Below are 25090 nucleotides of genomic sequence, written 5' to 3'. Positions count from 1 at the left end.
CAATTATTGCTACAGCAACAGTTATTGCTGTAGCAATAGTAGCAATATACCTACAGCAATGTTCCTGCAGGGGCAATGTCTCCCAGTAAGCCCTAGCGTGAGGCAATTTTTAGCCAAGGGACCCAAGGAGAAATGCCAGGTGCCACCACGGAAATCACTCCAACTTGCAGTCAGCACCTGGGGCATTAGTAAGCCCCCTGAGACACCACGGAGCAGCTCTGCAGTTCCCACTGAAAACGGGGCCTGCAATTCCCAACAGTCCCCAGTCACGTCATCGGGGCTGGATAGCCCGCAGCTCAGCAGGAAGCCCCAACTCCCACTCCCCCTGTGGCACAGGCTCATGCTAGCAGCCTTCCCCTCCCTGCCCTTCACACACTCATTTACAAGGTGCCTTTTTAGAAATTCTTGCATAAGTTCTGCTAACACCACTACGCAGGACTAAGGACACAGGCTATCAGTAGGTTTTACCTGCTTACAGTGACTGAGTCAGCCTGAAACATTACTGTTCAGAGTAAAATGAGTAGTTACTTTTTGATCATTTTTTCCTGCTAAGGGAAGCCCAACTAGGTTGTCTTAGCCCTGTAACAGTGTGGCCTTGAAGGCATCTACCCATGCCAAAATTAACTTTGCTACCTCTGCAATAATATATATATATATATATATATATATATATAATATATATATAAAATATATAAATACATACACACACACCTCTGCATAAATCATAGCCTAACAGCTAACAGGCTGGCCTAAATCATCTTAGAGGCTGTTCAACATCTTTCAGAGGTTAATTCAAAAGGGCCAGCCTCTCCAAGCCACCAGTGAGATCCCCTGAGCCCCTCTGAATGAATCAAGGTGTAGAAGTCCATGCTGAAAGCTGTATTGCAGGCAGCTGCCTGGCAAGAGAATCAATGCCAAAAGTGGTTGGGTCATCACTTAAGGTCGCATGGCCCTGCCAGTTGTGAGCTCTCCCACCACTTGCTGCGGCTGGGCAGAGCACCAGCCAGGCGATCTGCAGGAGACAGGTGCCCCCACTGAGCTGCACCCTGGGAATGTGGCAATCTCCTTGTTCCACAGCCCAGAAGTTTTCCCTGCAAACCAGTTTTTCCAAGCAGCTAGGAGCAACTCAGCTTGACTGCAGGGCTGCCAACCCTTTCCTCTGTGGCTGATGGTTGACCAGTAGACCTCATTTCTCCAGGCTGCTTTTGCATTAGGAGACCCAGCCAAAGGGGGAGGGGTGAACTTGGGCCTTGTTGAATTTCCGCTAGACACCCAGCACAGCCCTGTCACCTCCAAGTCCTTCTCAGTCATTTCTCAGCTTCTGGGTGTAACTGGAAGTGGTGAGCATGTTGGCAGTTTAACCTCTCAACAGCTGAGCTGAGTATAGCACAGGACATGCAGAGGGTTTTCTGAAGGACCAGCCTCCCCAGCTCTCCCCGCTGAACCACACAAGACCAGATGCTGTAATGAAAGCAAGGTCCCCAAGCTGCAAAGCCACAGATCCCTCCAAACCAATCACCCAAAGCTCCAAGGGACATACATTCATCAGGTAGGAAGCATTTATTGGGTAAAGTTCAGTACCGGCCCAAGAGAGGATTCTTGGATTGATCTCCTAGTATTAGAATTAAGACAACTGTAATTTACAATTAGATTTTGTTATCTGCAACTTGCTGACACATTAGTACCTCAGTCATAGCTCACAAACTCAGCAGGAAGCTCTGATATCAAGCTGTGATTCCTTTGCAGTGGGAAAACATCTGAGTGATGCTGTCCTCTCACCTCTTTCCTGTACATCCCTCCATGCTAAAAGAAACCTGTGCCCTCGACAGCAGCCCCTTCTCACGGGCCACGGTGATCTGCATCTGTGGGTTACTCAGGTTAGGACTGGGCTCTCTACACTCCTCGCTGGAGACAGGGCAGTTCTGCTGCAAACACACTACACCCTGCTCTGCAGCAGTTCATTTTGCCCCATTGGGAGCTGCTGGGGGAGGGGGAGGATTACATGGCAGATACGTAGCCCTAGCCAGCTTCCAGACTAGCTTCTCCAAAAAAGCCCTGGCATCTAGGCTTTGGGCCTACAGTTTGTTCCAGAGCTACTTGCAAAGAGCATGGAGGGAATTACTTGAATGTAAGGCTGGAAATGGGCTGGCCAGACTTTGTCCTACAGGCTATTCAAACCCCTGAGCATCCTCAAGGGAACACATAACTGGAAGGCAGAATATTCAAGTACAGCTATCCTATGCCCAGGGATTTGTATGCAGGAAGAGCTGTGGCAAGCACTCTTAGGGTAGTGCTGGGGCAGGAAGGCATAGCACCAGCATTTCAGTCTTCTCATCCATTTTTGCCATAGGTGATGTCCTCCCACCATCTGTCCACAGACAAACCCCCAGGGCCACATGGGCACCTCTTGGAACATGCACAAGGGAAGCACTCTGCTCAACACATGCAGAGAAACCCAGATTCTTCAGAGCATGTGGTCTGCTGGAGAAGAGCCAACTGTGCAAATCAAGGTCTCTAATCAAAGAGCAGCATTTTGCCTCAAACTATTTCCTATAGGTTCTTCATTTGTAGCTAGCTGTAAATACCCCTCAGTGTTCTTCACTCTCATTGCAGTCTGATTTTATAGCTCTGATACAAAGGAGTGCCTGCATAAGGTGACTGAGAACATGCAATAGCCATACATCAGCCTCCCATGGCCTCATCCGTCAAGTCACATACAGGCAGCGTAACAGGGGAAAGGGCCGGGCACCACTACATCTCAGGGGTTGTGGTCAGTGGGGTCGCACTTCAGCATAACTTTTATTCCCTCACCCCTCTTAGTGGTCTCGAATGCTTCCAGAGCCTTTTCCAAGGGGAAGCGATGTGTAACCAAGGGCTTGACGTTGATGCGCTTGGATGCAAGAAGAGCAATTGCCATGGGCCACCTGGAAGGGAAATGTAGAACAGGACATGAGAGCAGGTTTGGGTCCAGGAGGTCTCTGTGAAGGCCTTTGCTCTCCAAGAGCCCCAGCAAAGGAGAAAGGAAGAGCCAGAGTTTGCTATAATAATTGTCACAGTCCAGGGAAGCAAGAGGAATTTTGCCCACTATGGCTTTCACAATGAGACAGTCCACTTGCAGACAAGCCAGACTCCTCCAAAATGCCAGCACCTGGCCTTCCCTTGCTACAGAGCACAGGAGTTGAAGGCACAAATGTTAATTACATACTTTTTTTTCATTTTGGCTTGTTTGCAACAGCGAAAGGGTTTGAAGGGTCTCTACATTTCTTGGCACCATCTGCTGTTTGAAATGGGGCATTGGGTTGGAGGTCCCATCAACTGATCAACTCGCCTGCTTTACTGTGATTGGGTTTGTAGTGCAGGATTGTTCCAGTAATCGAGGCATAAAGTGCAAGATAAACCAGCCAAGCTGTCTGCCCTGCAGTGTGCATATTTGAGAGTGACATGAGGTTTAACCAACTGTAAGGAAAAACAAGCTTTTTCACTTTCTCCCTCCTTGCAGAAAACAAGAATTTCTTAAGGACACTGAGGATGAGACACACTGAGACACTTCAGCCCACCCAGCCCTGCACAAGACTCACGTGTTGCAGTAGCGGAATATCCCCTTGATATCCACCTCCCGCACGGCAGCATTAACGATGGGTACAGTGACCATTTCAGGCCCTAGTCCCACCAGCACCAAGGTCCCGCCAGAGCGAGTGGCCTGAAGAACACATACACAAATACATTTTATTTTGCTAAAGAAAGTTAGTCACTACAGCCAGAGCCTTCACAGCAGACTGTAAAAAATAAAATCATTCTTTGTGGCTGTAACACACTGCCTGGACAACAACACAGAAGCCAGGGGAGAGGCAGGATGCTGTCAGGAGTCCATGAGTGTGAAATGTGATAAATACCACTCAGGAAATATTTTTCTGAAAATTCCTGAAGGATTTTGGTATCTAAATTCCATTCTGAAAAATGACTGGCATTTAAGAGTAGAAAAAGCTTTTTGGATTTTAATTGGAGAGATTTAAAATGTCTAAGAGCCTGATATTCCAAGTTTTTATGTGCCTGAAATGTAGCTGAGCCACAAAGAAGCATTAAAAAGCACATAACCATCTAGCTATGGTGAAAGTTAGAGATGATGTTGCTGATTTACAGGTAACCACATCACCATGGGGCTTTAGAAAGGTTTTGAGACTACTAAGCCCCTCTCCTCAACCATCATTCATATGCAGAAGCATCCTACTCTTCTACATTTCTAACCCTGAAGTCCAAGCTAAGGCCACAAGCAGCAGGAAAATTCTCATCAGAAGCAGCCCACAGCACATGTATGGCCAGAATAAGAGCAGAGCAAATCCACCTGCACCCCACTGGCAGAAACCACCATGTGCTGGGTGTACATGTATACTGTCATTTTAATGCCACATAGCCAAGGCACAAGAGACAAGCCGGGGAAATCAGTATTCGCATTACAGTAACACCCAAAAGCTTTTGCTGCAATTAAGTCCTCATAAAGTCCATGCTCCGAGGGAAGGCAGCTGAGGAATTGGATCAGATTTTTCTGGCCCAAAGCCAGCCAGCAAACCAGTATCAAAATCAGGAGCACAGTCCAGGTCTCCTGAGCCTCCCCAAGGGGATGCTCATCATTCAAAACACAAGTCACTCCAAACAATATATCCTAGGTTCTCTTATGAGAAATACTACACTAAGGTCTACTACAGACTTAAAATTAAATGACAGGCTTGCAGAATCTCCTTTGTGTTTCCAGAACTCTCTTTAAAATAACATTAACTTCTGAATATATAAAAAACTATTTTCTTCTTATTTCTATTTTCATCCTGAATGAAGGTAATTACTAACAGCAAATACTTCGTATCACTGTATCACCTGAATTTTCCATGTTGTATCTATAACATGTTATTAAAATTTACAACTACAATTAAATCATTCTTTTGGGATGGTTTCTTGAACTCTCTTGGAGGTCAGCTTATGTCTGGGGAATTGCTACCACTGCCATGCTGTCAAAGAGTCTGAAGATTTAAGAGGGCAGGTAAAAGTTGTGAGGTGGTTTTCAGGAGAGACAAGACCAGACCAGCATGATCCCACTTCAAAGGGGATTTGGGCAATTCACCTTGCAGGGGTTGCCAGGAGTCAGCTGAGCCCAGAACAGGAACAATGTTTGAGCTGCCACTGGCACATTGATCCTCTACGCTACCCTACCCTACCCTACTCTCTTTTTCTGTAAATGGTTTCATACAGATTTGCTAAAACTAATCCTCTCTGCCACAGCAGTATCAACAGAGGCCAAAGGCCTTTCAGACCCTGTAGGTCACATGACTGATAGGGGTTTTTTTATTTGCTTTGTCAATGTATTCTGCCTTCTCTTCTGCTGATGTTTCACAGTGGAAAAGATTCTGAAGTTCACTTTCTGAGGAAGGATTCCAGTGTGGGAGCCTCACTAATGATGAACACAGAGTCCTACAGTAGATGTATATAACAAATATTCTCCTGTGACTCTGGTCCTGATGCTTTTACCCCTAGGTTGTTTACTAGTTTTATGGACTGCCTTAGAGGCCTCCTATTCCCAATGTGCTTGGCAAAAGGCAAATTTTTTCATAGCTTTTATGCTTTTTACGAGTTGTTCTTGAAACTCTCTTTTCAACTGCCTTCTTTTGATTTTGCAATATATTGAGTCCAAGAAAAGATTTGGGCCAAGAGGGACCTCTGGAGTTGTTTGGTCCAACCTCTTACTGAAAACAGGGCCAATTTCAAAGTCAGATCTACCTTCAAACTGATCTGACATCAGTCTGCTCAGAGTCGCATCCATCCAGGTATTGAACATCTCCAAGGATGGAGATTTCCACCACCTCTCTCATGCTTGTCTCAATGCTACACTCACCCCATAGGAAATTCTGGGGGGGGGCTTGCACACAACTGGAATTACTCTTCTTGTAACTTGTCCCTTTTGTATTTTGTCCTTTGAATCCTTGAGAAGAGTCTGCACTATCTTCTCCACAAATTCTCATCAGGCAGTTGAGGACAACAAAAAAATCCCTTCTTTAACTGCCTTCTTCACCTGCCAGAACTTACACACTTTATTATTCTCTCCACTTGAACACAGCTTCTGCTTTATGATCTTACTTTTACCAGCTCCCTGACACTGCTGTTTAGTCATGCTCAGGTTTCAGAGTTTTACTGTAATCTCTTTAGTAAGTGGTAATGTATCTGAGCATCAAATCAGATTGTCCCCATGATGTCTGCAAAGACATAAATCTGCTTAGTTGTCTCTCTTAGTTTGGTCTCTAACAAGCATCTCCACCAAGGCCCCTGAGACTAAGCACTGTAAGAGCAGAATAATGTCATTTGCTGCTGTGTCCCAGAAAAAGGAAAGCAAATGCCAGTACTATACCCCAGGAACAAGTGATACTTACATAAATGCCAGCCTGGACGCAGGCTTGCACTCCTGTACACTCCACAGTTATATCGGGCATGCAGCCAAGCAGACTTTCTACTTTGGAGGCTACCTCCTGCGGGGTCTCATTCTTTACCTGAATGGTGAAATCTGCCCCTATCTCCTTGGCTTTCTGCAGACGAGAGGCAGATAAATCTGGGAAAAGATGACACAAGTCAACAACTAGAGCACTATACGAAGCAGAGCCAGAGGTAAAATCTGAGCTTGAAATTCACTTCTCATGTGATGTCTCGACAGTGGTGACACAGCTACCTTGTTAGGTGATCAGCTGTCATCTATCTCAGGAAAGAAATTAGCATTTGTTACATGGTAGGACAAGATGGGAAACTACCATCCTCTAGTACTTTCTCAAAATTTATGCAGCCCGTCAAACCAAAGGGCTTCCCATCCTTAAAGTATGCAGGATGTCACCCTAAAGAAGCCCTGATGCAGGCACTTTTGTCTAGAGTCTCAACATGTGCTTGTAGAGCAGCACAAACCAGGCAAGGAAAGTGTCTAAGTTCCCTCCCTCAAATTCACACAACTGTCAGGGAGGAGGTGTGGAGGAGATCTGATGATTTTTCTAGGCAGGCAGAGAAGAATAAGCAATGGGGACAACTTAAGACCCAGGAGATGCCACAGATTTTCTGGCTGCAGGGATAGGTATGCTTCAAAGAGGCAAAGCGCAAATTCTCCAAACTCCAAACAAGAGCACACCATCTGAAGCAATGTGCAAGTGAAGGAACAGCTGCAACTGCCAGACTCCAGAGCAGTTTTCTAAGAACGTCATTTCATAGGTCTCCAAATTTTTCTTCAGTACTGCAGGAGCACCAAGAGGCTACAGTGCCAAGACAGATCAGAAGGTCATGCTTAAGTCCAAAGAGCATGCACATCGAAATTACAAGCACGGATGTGACTGCAACATGAACAGCCGTGGCCAAGCTCTGGTGCACTTACACTAACCATGTTGGTGTGGCAGTGCTGCTACCATGCCTGCCTTGGGCTAATGCATGTTGCAGTCTCAACACTCACTGCAGAGCAGAGGAACCTTAGCGCAGGAAAAGGCAAAAGGTAGTAGAAGAACAGGACAGATGGGGGAGTGCTAAGCTATTCTTGACCTGCCTTGAAAAGTGCAGTTATGTCTTACCAAAGCTGCCAGCTGCCACTGTCTAATCCTGCATTGCTCAGTGCCTCTCTGGCAATGACTCTCATGAAGCAGTTTCACTAATTCAGTGGGAACCTTAATCCACTAGTGGAACAGGACTGTAAGAAAAACACAATATACACAAGCTCAGCAAGTTATTCTAGGCAAGAGCCTACAACTAGGCAAGTCTCACCTCTCATTTCTTACATTTTCCTTCTCTGGCTCTTAAGATAAGGTACTTTGCTATAGCTCACATTGTCTCCTCAAGAACGTCCTGGGCACTGCAGGCAGAGGCAAGGTCACTCTGACCTTGCTCCGTTGTGGCTGGAAATTCCACAGCTATGGACAACACAGCACCAAGAAGCCTTCCTGACGGGAGATACCACCCTGTGCTCAGAGGACCTTTAGTTTGGCTGTTCCACTTCTAATAATACCAAATGAGAGGAGATCAAGTGTTCTCTGAGGGCTTCCTCAATGAACTATCGGCAGATGCTTTCAGCTGAGTGAAATGCAGAATGCATTAGCTGGCAATACTAAGTGAGTCCCTGCTGTTACAGATTATCTCCTGTCCTTTTACCCTTCTTACAACAGGGCCAGAGGCTGCTGAGAGCTTCTCAAGGCAGTTTCTGCCACAGATGAATTATAAGGCAAGCATGTAAGAGAAAGGGAGCGCAATATAACAATAGATGTTAATCTAGGATGTCTCATTAACCCAGAGAAACAAGGCAGGTGAAGATAAACGTCTGTGAGGATATGGCTGTACTATGGTACTCTGTCCAGAGGAATCTTTACAATTCCTTAAATATGTGTTTTAAAGACCTAAAAATCTAAAATAGCCCATAACTAATGGCCTCAAGGAGTTATCCTTCCTTGCCCATCTCTGGGCACAGAGTAGTTGCCATCACAATACAGCTGGTCTTCCAGAGGAAATAAAGGCAAGGAAACAATTTGCTCCAGAACACAGCCAGCACCAGCAAGGTTTGGCCTTAGTCAAGGGGTCCTGATATTGGCCGTATGTAAAGAAGCACACTGTGACTGGTCAGTCTGGACAGGAGCACACCAGGAGACCAGGACCATCATGGGCATAGTAATGGTTCACACAAGAACAGGCATCCCTTTGACTTGGAGCTTGGCAAAAGAGTTGTTGATTCAAGAAAAGTGAACTGTATTCAAGGAGAACTCACCCTGAGAGCCCTAAGAAAGAACTCATCTCAGTAAAGCTAAGAACATTCACGCAACCTGTCCTGACATGCCTATGGAAGACAAATTCTTGGTTGAAGATGAAGCCCTGGCCAGTACCATGGAGCAAGTTGCCCTGAGTAGCCACGTTGTTCATCTCATCTCTTTCATGTTCCCTGGAAGGAACCTATCCATCTCTCTCCAGAACCCACTAGGGCCAGAACATCTCTAGACATGTGGAGGTAGACAATGGAAAAGAATAGTGGCACCTCCAAGACAGAAACTACCTCTTTGTTGTGCACTGAAGCAGTGGTCCAAAGAGGCCTGTGTCTTTGGATTAGAAGAGAAACCTGGATCAAAGGTGGAAAATTAGCTGTAATAGCCAGGACTTCTCAAAGTCAGAGCCGGTGGAGTGGGCAAGTCTCTCCAGCCAGTGGTCCTAGGCTTGAAACTCAGAAAACCATAGCATTCACAAGTCTTCTCTCCAAGACACACAATGAGTCCACCACAAAGAACATACCCCTCCTATGACGGCATAGCTTCTTTCCTGGCTTCAAAGAAATCAGAGATGAGGGCAAGGTGAAAACAATGAGGGAAAAGGAGATTGGAAGACAGAGAGACCTGTCTTCCTGTCAAGGCCACTGCCCTAACATGAGCCACTCTGACTCAGCTCCCATGCTGGAAGGAAGCAGGGCATCTGCCCTGCCCCTTATGCAGTGAATGTGATGTTACTGAAAGGGCAGGCCATAGACATGCCCCTGCCAGCAGCAAAAAGGCTCAGGATACCAGGTGCAGGCACACCCACCAAGATAAGTACCCAGGAGACCTGTGGAGGGTGTTTCAAGAAGGGAGAACAAAGGGTAATAAAATGTAAATGAAGTAGGAAAACTCAAGGCTAAAAAATAAGAGTAACATCACCTTGGAAACCCTGGCTTGAGCTCTTTCCTGTGGCTGAAGAAGGTGTTAGTCATTTCTGTCCTTCCCAGGCCCTGAGCATTGGGCCTCAGGTAACGTGTACAGTCATGCTCGATGCTCTGCTAGTTCAGCTGCACTCTGAGGCCTACCAAGGAGCAAGAGTTGCTCTTTTAAAGGCACTTGAAGAGTCAAGAAGCACTTCTGCCTGGCACAGCTGGTGTCTCCCACATGCTGGTGCACAGGAAGGAGGCCACAGGGGCTCAACTGTACTCCCGGCAATGGGTCGAACTCCCCACAAAGTGTCCTATTCGGAACACCAACATGCAGCAGACAAAGCTGGATTCAGCCGTTTATCATATCTGGCCATTTGCTAATATATTTTATACTGTCCCTTTGACAGAAACACATCCAGAGGCAGCGCCCCTGCGGGCAGCCTGCCATAGGAGGAACAGATATACTTCTGGAGAGAAAGCCCACTCTGTCAGCCAATGCACCTCAAAGTGGCCACAGAAGTAGCTGACGGGCAGCAAAAATCACAGAGCATACTCCACACTTCTCCTATAGTTGCCCTCTAGTTTGCTGATCCACTCAGGAAGGAAGTCATCATGTAGGATAGATATATGGATCACACCAGCAGTACTATCAGACTCAGTCAGGACTGTAATAACACCTTTGTATAGCTGGCATAAGTGAATCATTGTTAAGCATTTACTTAGGCTGATAGATCTGCAAGTTATATAAAATGAGAAGGTTACTGTATTATCTAGAGCTCAGACATTTTGAGTTTGTTATTCGGATTTTAAACTTAGCTGAACCCAACTCAATGCTTGGGAAACTGATCAGTTATACAGTTACAGAGCCGCATACTGGTTCTAGTTAGAATTTCATTTTCACTTCTGGCCACTGGAGCTAATTAAGTTTTTGTCTGTAGTCCACTCTTGTAACTTTGCTCCCACAGAAGTGATCAAATTGCACTTAAGCTTCTTGTGATGGTTAACCAATGGATGCAATTGAATGGGCGAAAATCTTTGAAGCTCTCACACTTTCTATGTTGGGCTAATATCCTTGAAGCTCTCATACTTTCTACATTGATGATCCTTCAGACAGAACTTGAATTCTTTTCCATTATTCATCTTCCCCAAACAGACTTCCAGGATTTCTGGAGCACAAGGCAGCAGCACCAGGGATTTCAGACTTAGACAGCACAAGTGGAATAATTTCTCTTACATAGGAATTACTAAGAGTCCCTTTAATGACAGGCCAAGCAAGGCCTAACACTGTCAGTGGAATAACCAGACTGTCACTGCACTTGCTGGGGAATAAGGCTGCTCCTTTAGATCCCTTTAAGAAGAAAAACAGCTTCTCAGGGCAACAGCAACATCTGCAGCAAAGATAGACAGAAGGTTTCCCATAAATATCAATCACATCCCTTCAGTAGCAGAGTGCAGAAAGCTTTAGACCATAGAGAAGATGAAGAGTCAGGAAACAAATCAACCAACCTCTTCTGCACCCAACTGCATGCAATCCCCTAAATGGGAGAACAGCAGTCTTGCCAGGATGAAATCACTTCTGGGAAAGAAGCAAAGGTTATCAGAAGAGCCTTTTATAAGATCTTTTATCAGGCAAGCTGCCATAACTGGGAAGAAAGCCAAAGTCTGGTGCACGCAAGCTTTTGGGAAGGGTAGCGCTGAATGTTAGCCTCCAGCTACAGTGCCAGCATCTCTCCAGGAATGATAGGAAAGGGACCCAACTCCTTGGCAGAAATGTAATTTTCCAAAATTTGCTGACTCCAGCTATGCCACAGAAAAACATTGCTGAAGCCATACAAGGTGAGCTCTCCCCAGGTCAGGAAAAAGACTCTTCTAGATTTCTAGATTTGCATGCAGCTTCTCCAGACAAACACAGATACTTGAAGTAATCAGTTTTAAATGTGTTGTGCAGACAAAGCTTTTCACAGATAAAAACATCCTAACAACTCCAGGCAATGAATTCAAAGAATCTGGTAGCAAAGTATAAGAGAGCCTTTGTGGGCAGACAATCAGCTCACAGGTATTGGCTCCTAATGCCACCAGAAAAAAACAGTTCCTTGAGAAGGATGTCAAAATCCCCTGGGGCAAAGAGCCAAAGAAAACCCATTCCCCTGTCCACATCATGCACAAAATATCTGACAAGGGACAGCACCTGCATGGGCACCTCTGAACCTCTCACACAAACACCTGTCATGCAGGAAGATGTGTACAAGTCAGGATGACTACTTACGTCAAGGCTTAAAGATATGAAGGGGTTAATTCTATGTAGCCAAACTTCCTGACTTGACAAATCAGGCACCAAGAACTTCCTATGGCCACGTGGAGCCATTCAGTGTATGCCATATGGTGAACTGCTGACCCAGGAGCACTTCACAGACAGAAGAAACAGCAGTTTCCTGGGCTACAGGGAAGAACATGCCCAGGCAGGACAGGGCTCAAGGCAGCATGACAGGGGTTGGGGTAGTAAAGTGATGCAGCAACATCAGCCCCACCAACTCCTGCTGGCTTATCAACCCCTTCCACGCCCAAAGACTGGGTGACCAATGGGCCCTGCACCAGCTCAGCTCTGCATCAAGGTTTCTCATACATGATTCAAGAGACAGAGTGGTTCTTCCTGCTATTGCAGCTATCATCCTCAAAACACAACACTTTTAGCAAAATATATGGCCAAGACTGATTACATCCACCAAGTATACCCTTGCAGGGTGGTGCAACAGGGCAAGAAATGTCCCAGACTAGGCAGTTAGAGGACTTAGCAGGGAAAAGGCAATGATCTGCCTTGGATTTTCACACAAGCTACTATTAAAATATGTTCCTGCAAAGACAAGTATCTGAAGCCTTAATTTTATCTCTCAATCTGAAGACTGAAACACAGTAACTGAGAGGCCAAGAATACTCCTGGTCCTAAGTGGGGAGGAGGAATAATAGCCTTTTAAAAGCTCCAGATTGGGGGCTGGCCAAGGAATGCTGCAGAAGTTTGTGCTCATTGTCCAGCTGTATCTGTAACTCTCCCTCCTGGTCACCAGCACTCAGAAAGATCAAGAGAGTAGGGGTGGCAGTTAGAAACAACACTTCCAGGCCCTGTTCAAATACTAGGTGGAAATTTCAACCAGGGAACCTCAAGAGATTGCTTCAGCCAGTACTGCTGTGTCAATTCCTCTGGACAAATTGTGTGGAGAAGAGCCTGATCTTTGAAGAGAGGCGGTGGGTGCTGGGCTGGGTTAGTCTGGCAAAGAGGAGGAGGTGTCCAACTGCAGGCTACAACAACCAGAAGGACAGTTACAAAAAAGGATGGAGAAACTAATTTCAGTAGCCGCAGACAATACAAGGGGAAACAGACAAAAATTGCAGTTTGGGAAGTTCAGATTGGACCCCAGGAAAAACTTCTTCATTAGGAGGCCATGCAGTTCTGGACTAGGTTCCCAGAGAGGTGTGAATCTCCATTCTCAGAGGTTTTCTACACTCAGCTGGACAAAACCATGCTTGATGTGATCCACTGCAGGTGACAGTCCTGCTGCAAGCAGCAGTTGGACTAAAAATGTCCAGGAAAACATTCACACCAACATTTCTCACAGAAATAGCTAGAGGGCTGGACTAGAAGATCTCGAGAGGTCTCTTCCAATCTCAGCTCTCCTGTAGTCCTGTGTATATCAAACAGGAGCACCCATCTGATGTCCCAGTGCCAGTTATAGCTGGCCAAAAGACTGTGAGTCAACACACTGCACTGCGAGCATGATATGAGCAATGACTGAACCTATACATTCAGCAGAAGAACAGTCTAATCAAATACAAGAGCATACAGAAGTCCCAGAACACAGTTATATAAGCAAGGTCCATTTATGAGAGGCCCTCTAGGTCACTATGGATAACCAGCTGGAAATGAGAAGAGCAGTAAGAAGGACATCAAATAAGCACAACGTGGCTGAACACCGAAAGGACTGAGGAAACACTGTGTCCAGGCTATCACCTACTACTACAAGAGGAATAAATAAAAACTGTTCAGTGTGAAGCTCCAAGAATAGCTCAAAAAAAGGTATAAAATACACTGTGGTACTTAACTACTTGACTTATCAGTGGAAAAACTGAGGAGGAAATATAATCAAATTCTAAGCCCTACAGGGAAGAGGAAGTTTGATACTCAGGGCACCATGATCTAGGAGCCAAATGTGCAGCAATAACTGACAGCTGAAAGTTGAGGTCAGAACAGCTCAAAATGGAAATAAAAGGAAAAGTTAGTGATCAGAGGCACTAGGAGCAAATAGAGCTTTTATAATTCAGCACTTTGACATAAAGATGCAATTTCTCTTCCCAAAGACCTGCTTAAAGTCTACCAGAAGTCTCTGGGCTTGATCCAAGGACTGCTCATTAGCTTGTCATTTATGCACCTACATAACATGTCTTTGCTAGGAAGCAGAGGTAATTATCTTGGGCTGCTAATCTAGTAGAGAAGCAGCAGTTGTAACCTGCATCTTCTTACAGATGCCAATTAGTGGGAAGATCAAGGTCTCCAGGGAAATGAGTTGTTTATTAGGATTCCCATCAGACAAGAACACTACTATTGCATTCATGAATAGATCTTCCATTGTGCTTGGACTACCTTCCCCAGCAGTTGCCTTCAAGGAATTATTAGGAACCAGTCAAAGTGTTAAACCATGGGAAACAGGCACTCCTATGGGTTAAAAGGACTTACCTGTAACTACCACAGCTGCTGCGCCCATCACCTTAGCAACAAGCACGTTAACAAGGCCAATTGGTCCTGGGTACAAAGGGGAGAGAGAGAAAATACACAACTGCCAGACAGCATCATCCATAAGCACAGAAGATGCCAGGAGTTTAGTTCCTGTGCTAAAGGAGGCTCCAATGGTGTTTCCAGGGGGGAGTAGTTCTGGGATCACAGTATCACCATGTACCCAGGGCAGGGAGTCTGAATGCTGACAGGGCAGATGTTGATATCTGAAGGATCAAGGAAAGCACTGCTTGCTCCTGCGCTCCCTCAAGCTGGTAAGCTCAACACACCCAGACACTGCACTTTGGAGTAGGACTGCTCAAAATGTGGTGCTATAGTGCAGTACAGGCAAGGAGAGCCTCAAGATACCCCTCAGTATCCATGCAGCTCTGCCATGACCCATGCTTACAGCTGAGCCTAGAAGCACAGCTTGCACATCGTCCTCTACCCTCCATTCCACAGAGCTGCAGCAGGAAGGGAACCCAAGGTCTGAACATATTCTACCATACCAGAGCCAGACACGAAGACTTTGCTTCCCAGAGTGACTCCAGCTCTTCGGCAGGCATGAATTCCCACAGAAAGGGGCTCAATAAGGGCCCCTTCTTCAAAGGTGACATTATCTGGAAGCCTGCAGGAACCAGAGAGAAGCAATATTCACCAAAGATGTTTATCAGGGTGATGGAAGAAAAACGTGATATTCAAACACCAAACATAGGTCTAAATCAAAGTGGCAAAATATGATCTCATCCTTCAACAGAGAAATGCAGGGCTGGAAGGGATTTCAAGAGCTTGAACTGCCTCTTCCCCTGCTCTGAAGCAGCACTCAGCAAGTCAGACCTAACGCCCATCCTCAGTTTTCCTTGCTGCTCACTCCCTTCGGAATAAAACCCACAGCTCCATACACATCACCCCAAAGGCTGCCTTGTGGCTAGGACCCATCAGTGAACTCCCAGACCCCTCATCTGGCAGGAGTTATTTAGATCCAGGCTTTCGAAAACACCTTCCTGCCTAACACAAGCCAATGATGATGCCACATAAAGCAAAGGTAGCCAGAACCAGGCATCTCTGTCACCCTCTGGATATCCTCATGGAAACATAGTGTTTCAAACAGTAGACAGGCCCCAGTGTGCACCTTCCCAGCAGTCCGGAAAAATGTGGCATCTGGTATAAAGTGGGTATCAAAAGCCTTTTAGGCAGAAATGACAGTGTAATGCAGCTGGCACAGATGACAGCAAAAAGTAGAGCAGGGAGAGACCCTTCTCTACTCCTGTAAGAAACAAATCTCAGCCCCATAATGCTCAGTGTAGCCTTTCAGAAAGTCACCATCATGACCTCTCCCACAGCAGGTGCCGAGAGCTGTGTCTGGGAGGAAGGTTAGTACTAGCAGAGCTGAAACACCTCTTCTTTTTGACAGCCCTGGGAAGCTTGAGGTCACATCTCAGCCAGGCCAACACAAAGCCAAAGTAACCAAAATGATAGTTGTCTAATGGCAGTTGCAAGACATCAACATATCCCATATCTCTAGGAGGCATTAAAGGGCTGACTCCAAGAGTCCGAGTGCCTGAGAGTCTGGCATCACATTTGCTCCTCCTGAGTCTGTGCACTGCCCTGCTAGCAGGGAGGGCAGCCTTGTGGCATAATCCCATTTCTGCCAAATTAGTCGGACCGCACAACACAGAGCCTCTCCTGGGTCTCTGTGGCAGCTGCAGAAGGACAAATAATACCTGTACAAACATCTGACAGCCCACCAAGTTCAGCTGTCAATGTTTTTTATCAAATCTGTGCTGACAGAGTGACTCCATGCCAGGGAATCTGCTCTGCATCAGGTGGCCACGGCATTTCCTACCTGAACACGGGAGCACCAGATCCCAGGTTTGTGTTTCGCAGCTTAAGCTTGAAAATTTTAGCCAAAGTCATTTGTATCCAAATTGAAAAAAAAAACAAAAAAAAAAAAAAGGAAGAAAAAAGCCCCTGCAAGAGGATAGGTACAAACCAGCTGTAAGCTGCTTCCACCTAAGCAAAAGCTTGGGAAATATCAGAAAATTTTGTTTTAATAAAACAGAGAAAATCAGCAACAGCAGGTCTGGACAGTGAGAAGTTGGGCCCATGAGGAGAGCATCTCAGTCTTCCAGCAGCTGTTTGGGATCTGCTTTGGAAGGAACTTTCTGCCTGAGACTCTCATGATAACTAAAAGCATCCTCGTACCTCTTTCAGATTCATTCGATCCTGAATGCTAACTCTACAGGTACCAAAGATCAATTCCAGCCACATTTGGCTGCTCTTCTCTGCCCGTTCATAGAAGTACTTGCTCCACAAAGACTGAGTGGGGAATTAAGCTCCAGAGATAGAGCAGTCTCATAGGGCCACTACCTTAGAATATGTTTAACTCCTTGTGTAACTGCGCTTACATGGGTATTACGTTGCAGAGGTTTGTGTGTCCTAATTTCCACTGTCCTAATTTGCGAGAGTACTGAAGTACATGCTTCCTGCTAAGCACATGTGTAAGTCCTGCTACAGTTAAGAACGTATTCAAGTTCACTGAACTGGATATGAAAGAGATCTGTACTGCTGGTGGTTTAGTGGGGTTGCTCAGTACCATGCAAAAGGTAGCTTGGCAAGGGTGGTGATTTCTGCTCCGTTTCTGCTTTAACTAGGAAGACTTTGTTTCAGTTGATAAAGTGAGGTGTTTGCAGTCAATGTGATGCTTTCTAAAAAGGAGCAATAAAGCTGGCTCAGCTCAAAGAATTAGGCAAAGACCTCCAGGTACAGTCATAAGAAGGCAAGGACATAACAAGGCAACAGAAAAGAAACCAAAAGCAGGGACCAAGTAGGAAAAGGAAAAAAATTAAAGGTTAAAACAATGGTGATATCCTAGGAAATATGCAAGAACTATTTGTTTATGGCTAGTACCAGTGAGAATAACTACATCTGGCTGACAAACACTTTGCAATGTGGCTTCCATCCAAGTCTCATATACATTATTCACAGATCAGAAAGCAATAGAACCTTTCGTATTCTAGTAAAGAGCTCTCACTGTGACACTCAAAAGGGCCAAGAGGTGATTGCTTCAGATAATTTCCCCCCCAAGGAACACATATTTCTCTGCAAAAAGAACAATGACTGACTTGTAGCAGAAGCTGGCACTGTGTTTGTAGTAGCGGCACAAGTTCCCATCATCAGGAGGTGTTGCACAGAAGAAGATGGTTGGAGAGAGGTTGTAGCGTCCAAGTTTGCAGAACTCATCTATTTCTCTTGGGACACCCGGCTCAATGGCCACTCGATCACCTGCCAGGGTGAAAGTAGACTGTGTTACCTGGGGAAAAGGTAGGCATGTAGATAGGGGTACTTCAGAATGGTCAAGGAAGAGAGCATGAAAACCCAGCACAAGAGAAGCATAAGGGCACTTACTAACTGAGAAAGATCACATTACACACAGTCAGAAAGTTCCTAACACTTCCTTTGCAGCAGCCTCATCACCAAGATCTCCACAGTTACATGAAAAGAGACGGTGTTTCAGAGACATGGATACAGATCAGATGGAGGCATAGCCACACAAAAACCTCTCTCTAGCTGCCTTGCAGTGAACGTTAGGAGATCTTCCCTTTCCACTGAAGAGGTAGCCCACCCTCACTCCTGGAAATCCCATAGTCACACACGATCAATTTTTTTTTTCAGAAACTCTAGTAACTGGAGTAGCACATAGTCTGGACTCTGTGAGCTCTGTGAGCTCTGCTGGCCACCAAGTTGCCAGCTCTAAAGAGCTGTTCCTCAGGAAGAAAGCTAAAGTAAGGTACAGAAGCATGCCCAAGAGTCAGGCAGGATTTGTCAGGGAACAGAAATTCCTTGATGCTACGATGCAGTAATACAGGCTGCTGAAAGGGCCCATGCTGCAGTACAAGGAGTAACTGTTTACCCAAAATTATGACACAGGATGGACTAAAGAAAACAACTGTGTATCAAAGTACAATTGCAAGTACAAAAAGTACACAGAAGAACTCTTTTTATTTGGCATAGGAAATCAATCAACGACAAATCTCATGATGAAACTCCAACAAAAGGCCTTCACTGGACACAATATAGGCAATATAGCAAAGGGAGGATGGATCAAAGTAAAGATCTCTCTAACCCAGCACACCCTTAGCTCTGATTTGGCCACCGGGAGATGTCTGGGGGAGAGAGGAGCAGGACAAGCACATACAATTATTTCATTTAGTGTTCTCCAAGCCTTCAATTATATTCAGCTCAAGGACCTCCCAAGCTAGATGTGATTTCTCTGTATTTAGTAACCCACAACAGATTTCTCTTCTACTACATAAACTTTTAGCATTCTTTGCCAAAGAGGCCAGCAGGTCTGCTTTATCTAATGTGAATGCTGCACATAGTTCTCATAGCCCCTTTCTCTTGTTCTGGAGGAGACAGAGAACAGGTGATCTTTATGTGCCCTCTCCCTACCCTCCATGAGTCTTCAGATGTCTGTCACATGTCCTTGAGTTGCCTCTTTAGGGCTTGAGTTCCTAGCTTACTCACTCATCACACAGAAGCTGTTCCACATCTTCAGTCATCTTGTTGTCCTCGTCTGACCCTTTTTCACTCCTCTTATATCCTTTTGGAAATGAAGAAACCTGAACTGCATGCAGAGCTCCAGAAGTGCCTCAGTAGGGATGCACACAGAGATGTAAGAATGTTCTCTGATTTAGTCTCCCTCCCTTTCCTGACACTGATTTGCATTTTTCATAATTAGTAAGCACTGAGCCAATGTTTTCATGCACTGTCAGAGCCCATGGTCTCACTTTCAGCAGTGATGGTCAGCACATGGTTTTATATGTGAAGATGGTCTTGCTTATTCTGCCATGGACACCACTTCACACCCACCTGCACTGAAATTCATCTGCATCTTATTGCTCAAGCACCTATAAGGTGTCTCTGCAACTCCTGCTAGCTCTCCCTTGTCCTCTTCACCCTACGTAACTTGCTATTTTCAGCAAACTTTGCAAACTTCGCTGCTCAGCCCATTTTCTAGGACATTCATGAGCATAGTGAATAGCCGAGGTCACAGCACAGGGTCTGGTGGAGCTTCATCTGCGACCTCTCTCCACTGCAGGAGGCCTTTTGGTCCTTCAGGAACGCAGCAAAGAAACATTAACAGCAGGTTACTGGCAAGAACAACGTACACGGTTCCTGAAGCTTTTTCTAACTTCTTCAGAAAGCACCTTGTACTGCCATACATTTGGTTCTGCCTTAAAGTAAACTCAGACAGCTCAAGATATCACAGGACAAAGCACTCCTAAAAAATACCATAAACTACAGTGGCCAAGTTGGGTGCTGAATAGTGCAGTGACATTCTTTGAAGGAGGCGGTCATGGTCACGCTGTGCTACTCACAGCTCAGAACATCAGATAAACATAACACAAAAGCACTGCCTGCTGGCAATTCCTTCTCAAGAACTGATTAACAGGAAAACAAACAAACAAACAAAGACAGATTTGATTCCAATCACCTGGCTGCAAATGAGTTACTCCTGATCCCACTTTGATGACAGTCCCAGAAGCCTCATGCCCCAGTATCATGGGATCCTTTACAACAAAATCCCCAATCCGACCGTGCTGCCAGTAGTGAACGTCAGATCCACAGATCCCAACAGAATGCATCCGCAGGAGGACTTCTGCCAGAAAGAGAAGGTTTCTTTGTAGAAAAATCTTACCTGTTGGATACTGAGACAACTACCAGCTTGCTGTCCCAGTGCCCCACAACCAGGCCAGAAACATCCAAATTTACTAGGATTAAATAAATGCACTGCATATATACTTTTAGACAGATGGCATATTCATGACATGCCTATTGAAATACAAAACTATATAAGGATTTACAACTGAGGAAAGCTTAAAATGTAGTAAGAACCCTGTCAATAAAAACTAGTGAAATCTAAGAAGGATGTGGCTACTATCTTATTTAAGCAAGAACAGAAGCGCAATCACACTTAATTCCTCCTTCTCCCTAAGCTAGGACTTCAGTCCTGGAGAGAATTAGTGGATTCAACTGCTATTGGCCAAAACTCCTTTCCTATTTAGTCCTCAGATAAGATCATCTGACCTGTCCCAAGAGCTGTGTAATGTGCAATATATAACTGATGAAACAGGAAGCAAAAAACTCCAGAAAATAGCATATATCTTTGATTGCTCTAGATCTTCTTTTCAAGGGGACACACTGTGTGACCTGTTTCAGCTGTGTGATCTTTTCCGGATTATTTTATATTTCCTCAAAAATATTTCATCTGCTTTTATAGCATTACAGAGTGGCAGAAGAGAACAGGAAAAGATAACAGATTAGTAAACAACAATGCAATCTAGAAGCAGTCTGTAGGCTTACCATTGGGACCTGGTTCAGGGATTGGCCGGTTTTCCTGGGAGGAAAAAAAACAAAAATACAGGTTCAGTTTGTACAAAGGCACAAGCCTGGGAGGTCAGTCTAGATTACTCCAGGTAAATCTGTAAGCAGAAAAAATTTTCAGTTCTGTCTGCTCATAGAAGTTGCTGGACAATAAGGCAGGATATAAATGTGCATCATCTCATTTTGCTTACCCAGTGGAGTAACGTGAGCATCCGTTAGGAGTGACCCCACAGACAGCTTGTAAATTCACGCACTAACTTACTGCACAGTAACTTCTCCATGTAGACAGAATCCATGAACCGAACTTCCCTGCCCTGGAACAGCCTCAAGTTTCAGCTGAATCCCTCATACGGAGAACAAATTCATTTTCTGCAACCAGGGAAGATTTTGAACTAAATATTTATATGAAGCTTTAAAATTTCCCTGTTTATCATAATAGCATAAATAACATAAATGATTGTTACTATATATTAAATATATAAATAAATTATAAATAATACTATAAACAACATTTAAAGTCACACCCTCTGCTTGTAATTGGCACAACACCTGCTCATGACATGAACAATAAGGAAAGGAAAGGAAGGAAACTGTGAACAGAGGCCAGCTCAGGCTAACCATACACACCCAATAGTTATAGAGGGTTGGTTAAAGCCCCAAGTCACCCATCCACCTAAAAGGTCCCCACAGAACTTCTTCGGCTACTTCAAAGGACAAAGGAATAATATTATTGGGTTTTACAAAGACAGTGCACTGTCATGTTGGTCTGCAACCTCTAAAATTTGGAGTTTAGCAGCATATGAATTTCCAAGCCTTAAACAGGCTCAGCCATACATATCTCCCTAATTTTAAGAAAGAAAATGGTGAAAAATTTAATTTTTTCAAATCAATAAGAAACTCATCTCTAAGATCATGTCTTTAAGAAAGTCTCTGCAAACCAACAAAGTGGTTAGTGCTAACAATGAACTCTTCATAATCCATTTGCTGCTCAAATTTAAATGCATCTTGGACCCCTTCACCCACAGGCCAAAACTGGGCAGAAGACCTTTGGGCAGCCCTCCTCTACACAGAGTCTCTGTTTAAAAATTACAGCTACAATTTGGCGCACGTTGCAGAAATGAGCCTAATGTTGGTTACCTCATCTTGCATTGTCTATCTCTGACTGTATCTTTTTGCAAGAGCATCTTCAATTTCTACTTATCAAGAAAAAAATATCTTTGAATTTGAGATGAAAGATCACTTTTGAATAGTCCTCCATTTACGAGCTGCACAAATTAGAAGTTGCTATGCAGCAATAAACATGAGATTTTCTCTTCCCTCCTCTGGAGACAGAGCAGGGTATCCCGCTCTGTTTTTGTGGAAAGCTGTGCTGTATTTTAACTAATTAAATACATGCTCAATCCCAGTAGTACTCCTCAAATTGTACTTTGTACTTTTAAACATCACAAAAAGTAAAATTCTGGTAACAACATGAGATTCAATGAGTGTAGGAATACATACAACTCATCTGTAACCTCAACCCTGCAGGCTGATTGTGCTTGGGACTGCAGTGTAACCAAGAACTGGGGGAAGAGAGTGATGAGCAAGGTGAGGGGAAGCTGGGCAAATACTGACTCATGCATGTATCTCTCTGAAACATCACTCTTCCACTATGGTTAAAATATCTGCTGAACCATCAGTGCCATCTGTGCGCAGGATGCACCAAATTCTGTCAATTAGTGTCAATCAGAGTACAACTGAATCTACATAAATTTTCAGTTCGGAACTGTACCTACATCTTTTCTATGTGGGTTGTTTTGTCCCACCAAAGACACAGCTCAGAGCAAGAGTTTTTAAAAGCTGTTGATCTAGGTGTATTTCATTCTGTAGAAAATACCTAAGAGTGACACCTGGTGAAACATCAGGTGCAGGTACAGACAGTCTCAGCTGTTTCAAAGGGACTGAACAGACGAGTTCACAACTAGAGATAAAAGCCAACTTTTAGCTGAAGATGTTGTGCATAAGACATTCCTCAGCCCGCAAAACACTTTTTTTCCAATAAAAGCTGTGCCTCGAAGAAAGTGAATCCTCCAGTCTGATTTACAGAAAACACAGAGCAATTGATTTGGAAGACCCCAAAGCATTTTAGGATATACGTTCTGTTCATTGGTCATCTGTTCACCGGACAGAGAAGCAACAGGTGTAACTGGGGATGTGAAATAGATGCAGCAATGTTTTCTATGACTGGAGACATATAAAAGAGAAGATATGAAAAATGCATATAAAACAATAAATGCTCAAGTGGCATCAAATGGCAGTTTGTGCTAACCTTGGAGACAACAAAAATGAAGCCAATACCATTTTACAGAGTGCAGATCAACTACTGAATTCACCACGAGCTCACTATGAATTTGCTCCATGGCAAATAGGTCCATAAGACTGCAGAAGGGCATGCATATTAAGGGGAAGATGATCTTACCTAACTTTAGACACCAATAATGCAGATAATGAGCTCAGATTTTACTGTCTGGTTATTGCTCAGTGGGGCAATTCAATGACTGCCATTCAAATCATGCCAAGGAAATCTTAAGGGGAAGCCTAGGAGGATCGTATCCCTGGGGTCCTGCCAACTGGCATGGGAGCACACGACCACCTTTGACATCTCTGGAGAGGAGACTGTCCCAAGGAAATCTCAGAGATCTAGGTGGAAGCCAGGTTAAAGGCCGGCAACACAGACCAGATGAGATAGCATCCACAGTCACTGGGTGTTTAAGCCTGTTCAAATCTCAGCATATTAGAAATGGATTCTTGAACTCTCTACAGCAATTCCTTACACGTCTAGTAGAAGTCAGGCTATTACTGCATGTACGTCTCTGTGAAAACTACACTTACGTCACAGTTGGCTTGGAGCCAGACAGGAACAGAGGACACGAATGCTGCTTAGCCTTGGCACGTGTCGCTTGAATGATACAAATGCACTGCTTCCAGAACAATCACCTCGCAAGCGAGCTGCTCCAGGTGTCCAGAGTCCGTGTATTCCCTACGGGCCATCCTACCACAACTGATAGTACAGAAAACTGTCTGACAGTGTTCACCCACAGAAATCTTTCTTCTCTGATTCAGCACCTACCCAACTGGCAAATATAAATCTTTAGCAGCACAACAAATGTCTCATCACCCAAGTACGTCCGAGCATTTGCAGCCAGAAAAACAAAATCGCTTTGAAGCAGTGATTTTAAAATGAATAAATAAATAAATGCCCTGCTCTCTGCAAGGTGTTCTGACATCAATGCATTTGGCTGCACATCATTTTTCTTTTTTATATTTTGGGAACGCCTTTTCCTGGGAATATCCACCGAATGCATATTCGGGGAACGCCTTTTCCTGGGAATATCCACCAAACGATGGGGGCTCTTGACGCTATCTTTCCACCGGGGGCACGGCAGCAGGGCGGCCTGGCGGGCAGCCCCGCTCACCGACGGCCCGCGTGCCGGGCAGCCGAGGCCTTCGCAGGGGCCGTGCGGAGGCAGTGAGGCCGCAGGGCGCCGCAGGCCGCAACCGCTGCCGCAGGGCAGCCTCCCCCCTTCTCGGCTCCCACCCGCCAGGCCGGTTCAGCTCGCTGACTCGGCACAAGGGACCCCCCCGGGTCGCGGCGGACGAGGCCCCTCGGCCAGCGGCGCTCGGCCCCCGCCCCCGCCGCCTCCCTGGCGCATGCGCCGCAGCTCCGGGCGGCGCTGAGGGCCGCGGCCTCGCGGGAGGCCCGACCGGGGCTAGCGCAAGTCCGGCTTCCCCCGGCCTCCAGGGCCAGGCCGAGCCGAGCCGCGGCAGCACCCGGAGCCGCCCCGCTCCCCGCGGCACGGCCCCGTACCAGGCGCAGGTCCCCGGCTCGGTGCACCACCACGGCCAGGTTCTGCCCGAGTCCTGCCATGCTCGGCTCGGCTCGGCTCAGCTCTGCTCGGCGCAGCGGCGGCAGCGGCAGCACCTGGGTCCAAGGGCCGCCAGCAGGGCCGCCCTCTGCCCCGGCGCCGCCCCGCGACACGGAGCCTGCAGGCCCGGCCCTGGGCCCCTCACTCGGCCTCCCCCAGCGGGGAAGGGCTCAGACCGGGGCGGTGGGGGCATCCGGGCGGGCCTCCCCCGCACCCCCCCCCCAGCCACCCCCCACTGCTGCCGGGAAAAGCCTCTTCCAGGCAGTCCTGCTGGAGGGGCCAGAGCCCCCCCCCCGACACCCCCGCCTGCCGCGTCTCTCTCCATGTCTTTATATCGCCTTTCCGCAAGCAATGTGGAGGAAATTACACTCG

The 25090-nt window shown here is 45.9% G+C and overlaps 1 protein-coding gene across 3 annotated transcripts; it reads right to left on the bottom strand.

Annotated features, from left to right (window-relative positions):
• Positions 1-1545: 1545 nt before the first annotated feature.
• SORD (sorbitol dehydrogenase) lies at positions 1546-24775 on the bottom strand. Of its 3 annotated transcripts, none has more exons than XM_062583625.1 (9): positions 24661-24775; positions 20793-20826; positions 19924-20088; positions 17552-17711; positions 14936-15054; positions 14391-14456; positions 6414-6589; positions 3579-3700; positions 1546-2924 (listed from the first exon to the last, which is right to left on the bottom strand). In XM_062583625.1, exons 1-9 carry the CDS (start codon positions 24718-24720, stop codon positions 2759-2761), a joined length of 1068 nt encoding a protein of 355 aa, XP_062439609.1. In that variant the 5' UTR covers positions 24721-24775; the 3' UTR covers positions 1546-2758. The 3 variants fall into 3 exon arrangements, with proteins under 3 accessions (XP_062439609.1, XP_062439611.1, XP_062439610.1); XM_062583627.1 differs by lacking the exon at positions 24661-24775 and adding an exon at positions 23685-23776; XM_062583626.1 differs by lacking the exon at positions 14391-14456.
• Positions 24776-25090: the final 315 nt, after the last annotated feature.

This window comes from Rhea pennata, chromosome 10 (assembly GCF_028389875.1).
Source record: "Rhea pennata isolate bPtePen1 chromosome 10, bPtePen1.pri, whole genome shotgun sequence".
Lineage (NCBI taxonomy): Eukaryota > Metazoa > Chordata > Aves > Rheiformes > Rheidae > Rhea > Rhea pennata.
This window is presented reverse-complemented; position numbering and strand designations above follow the sequence as displayed.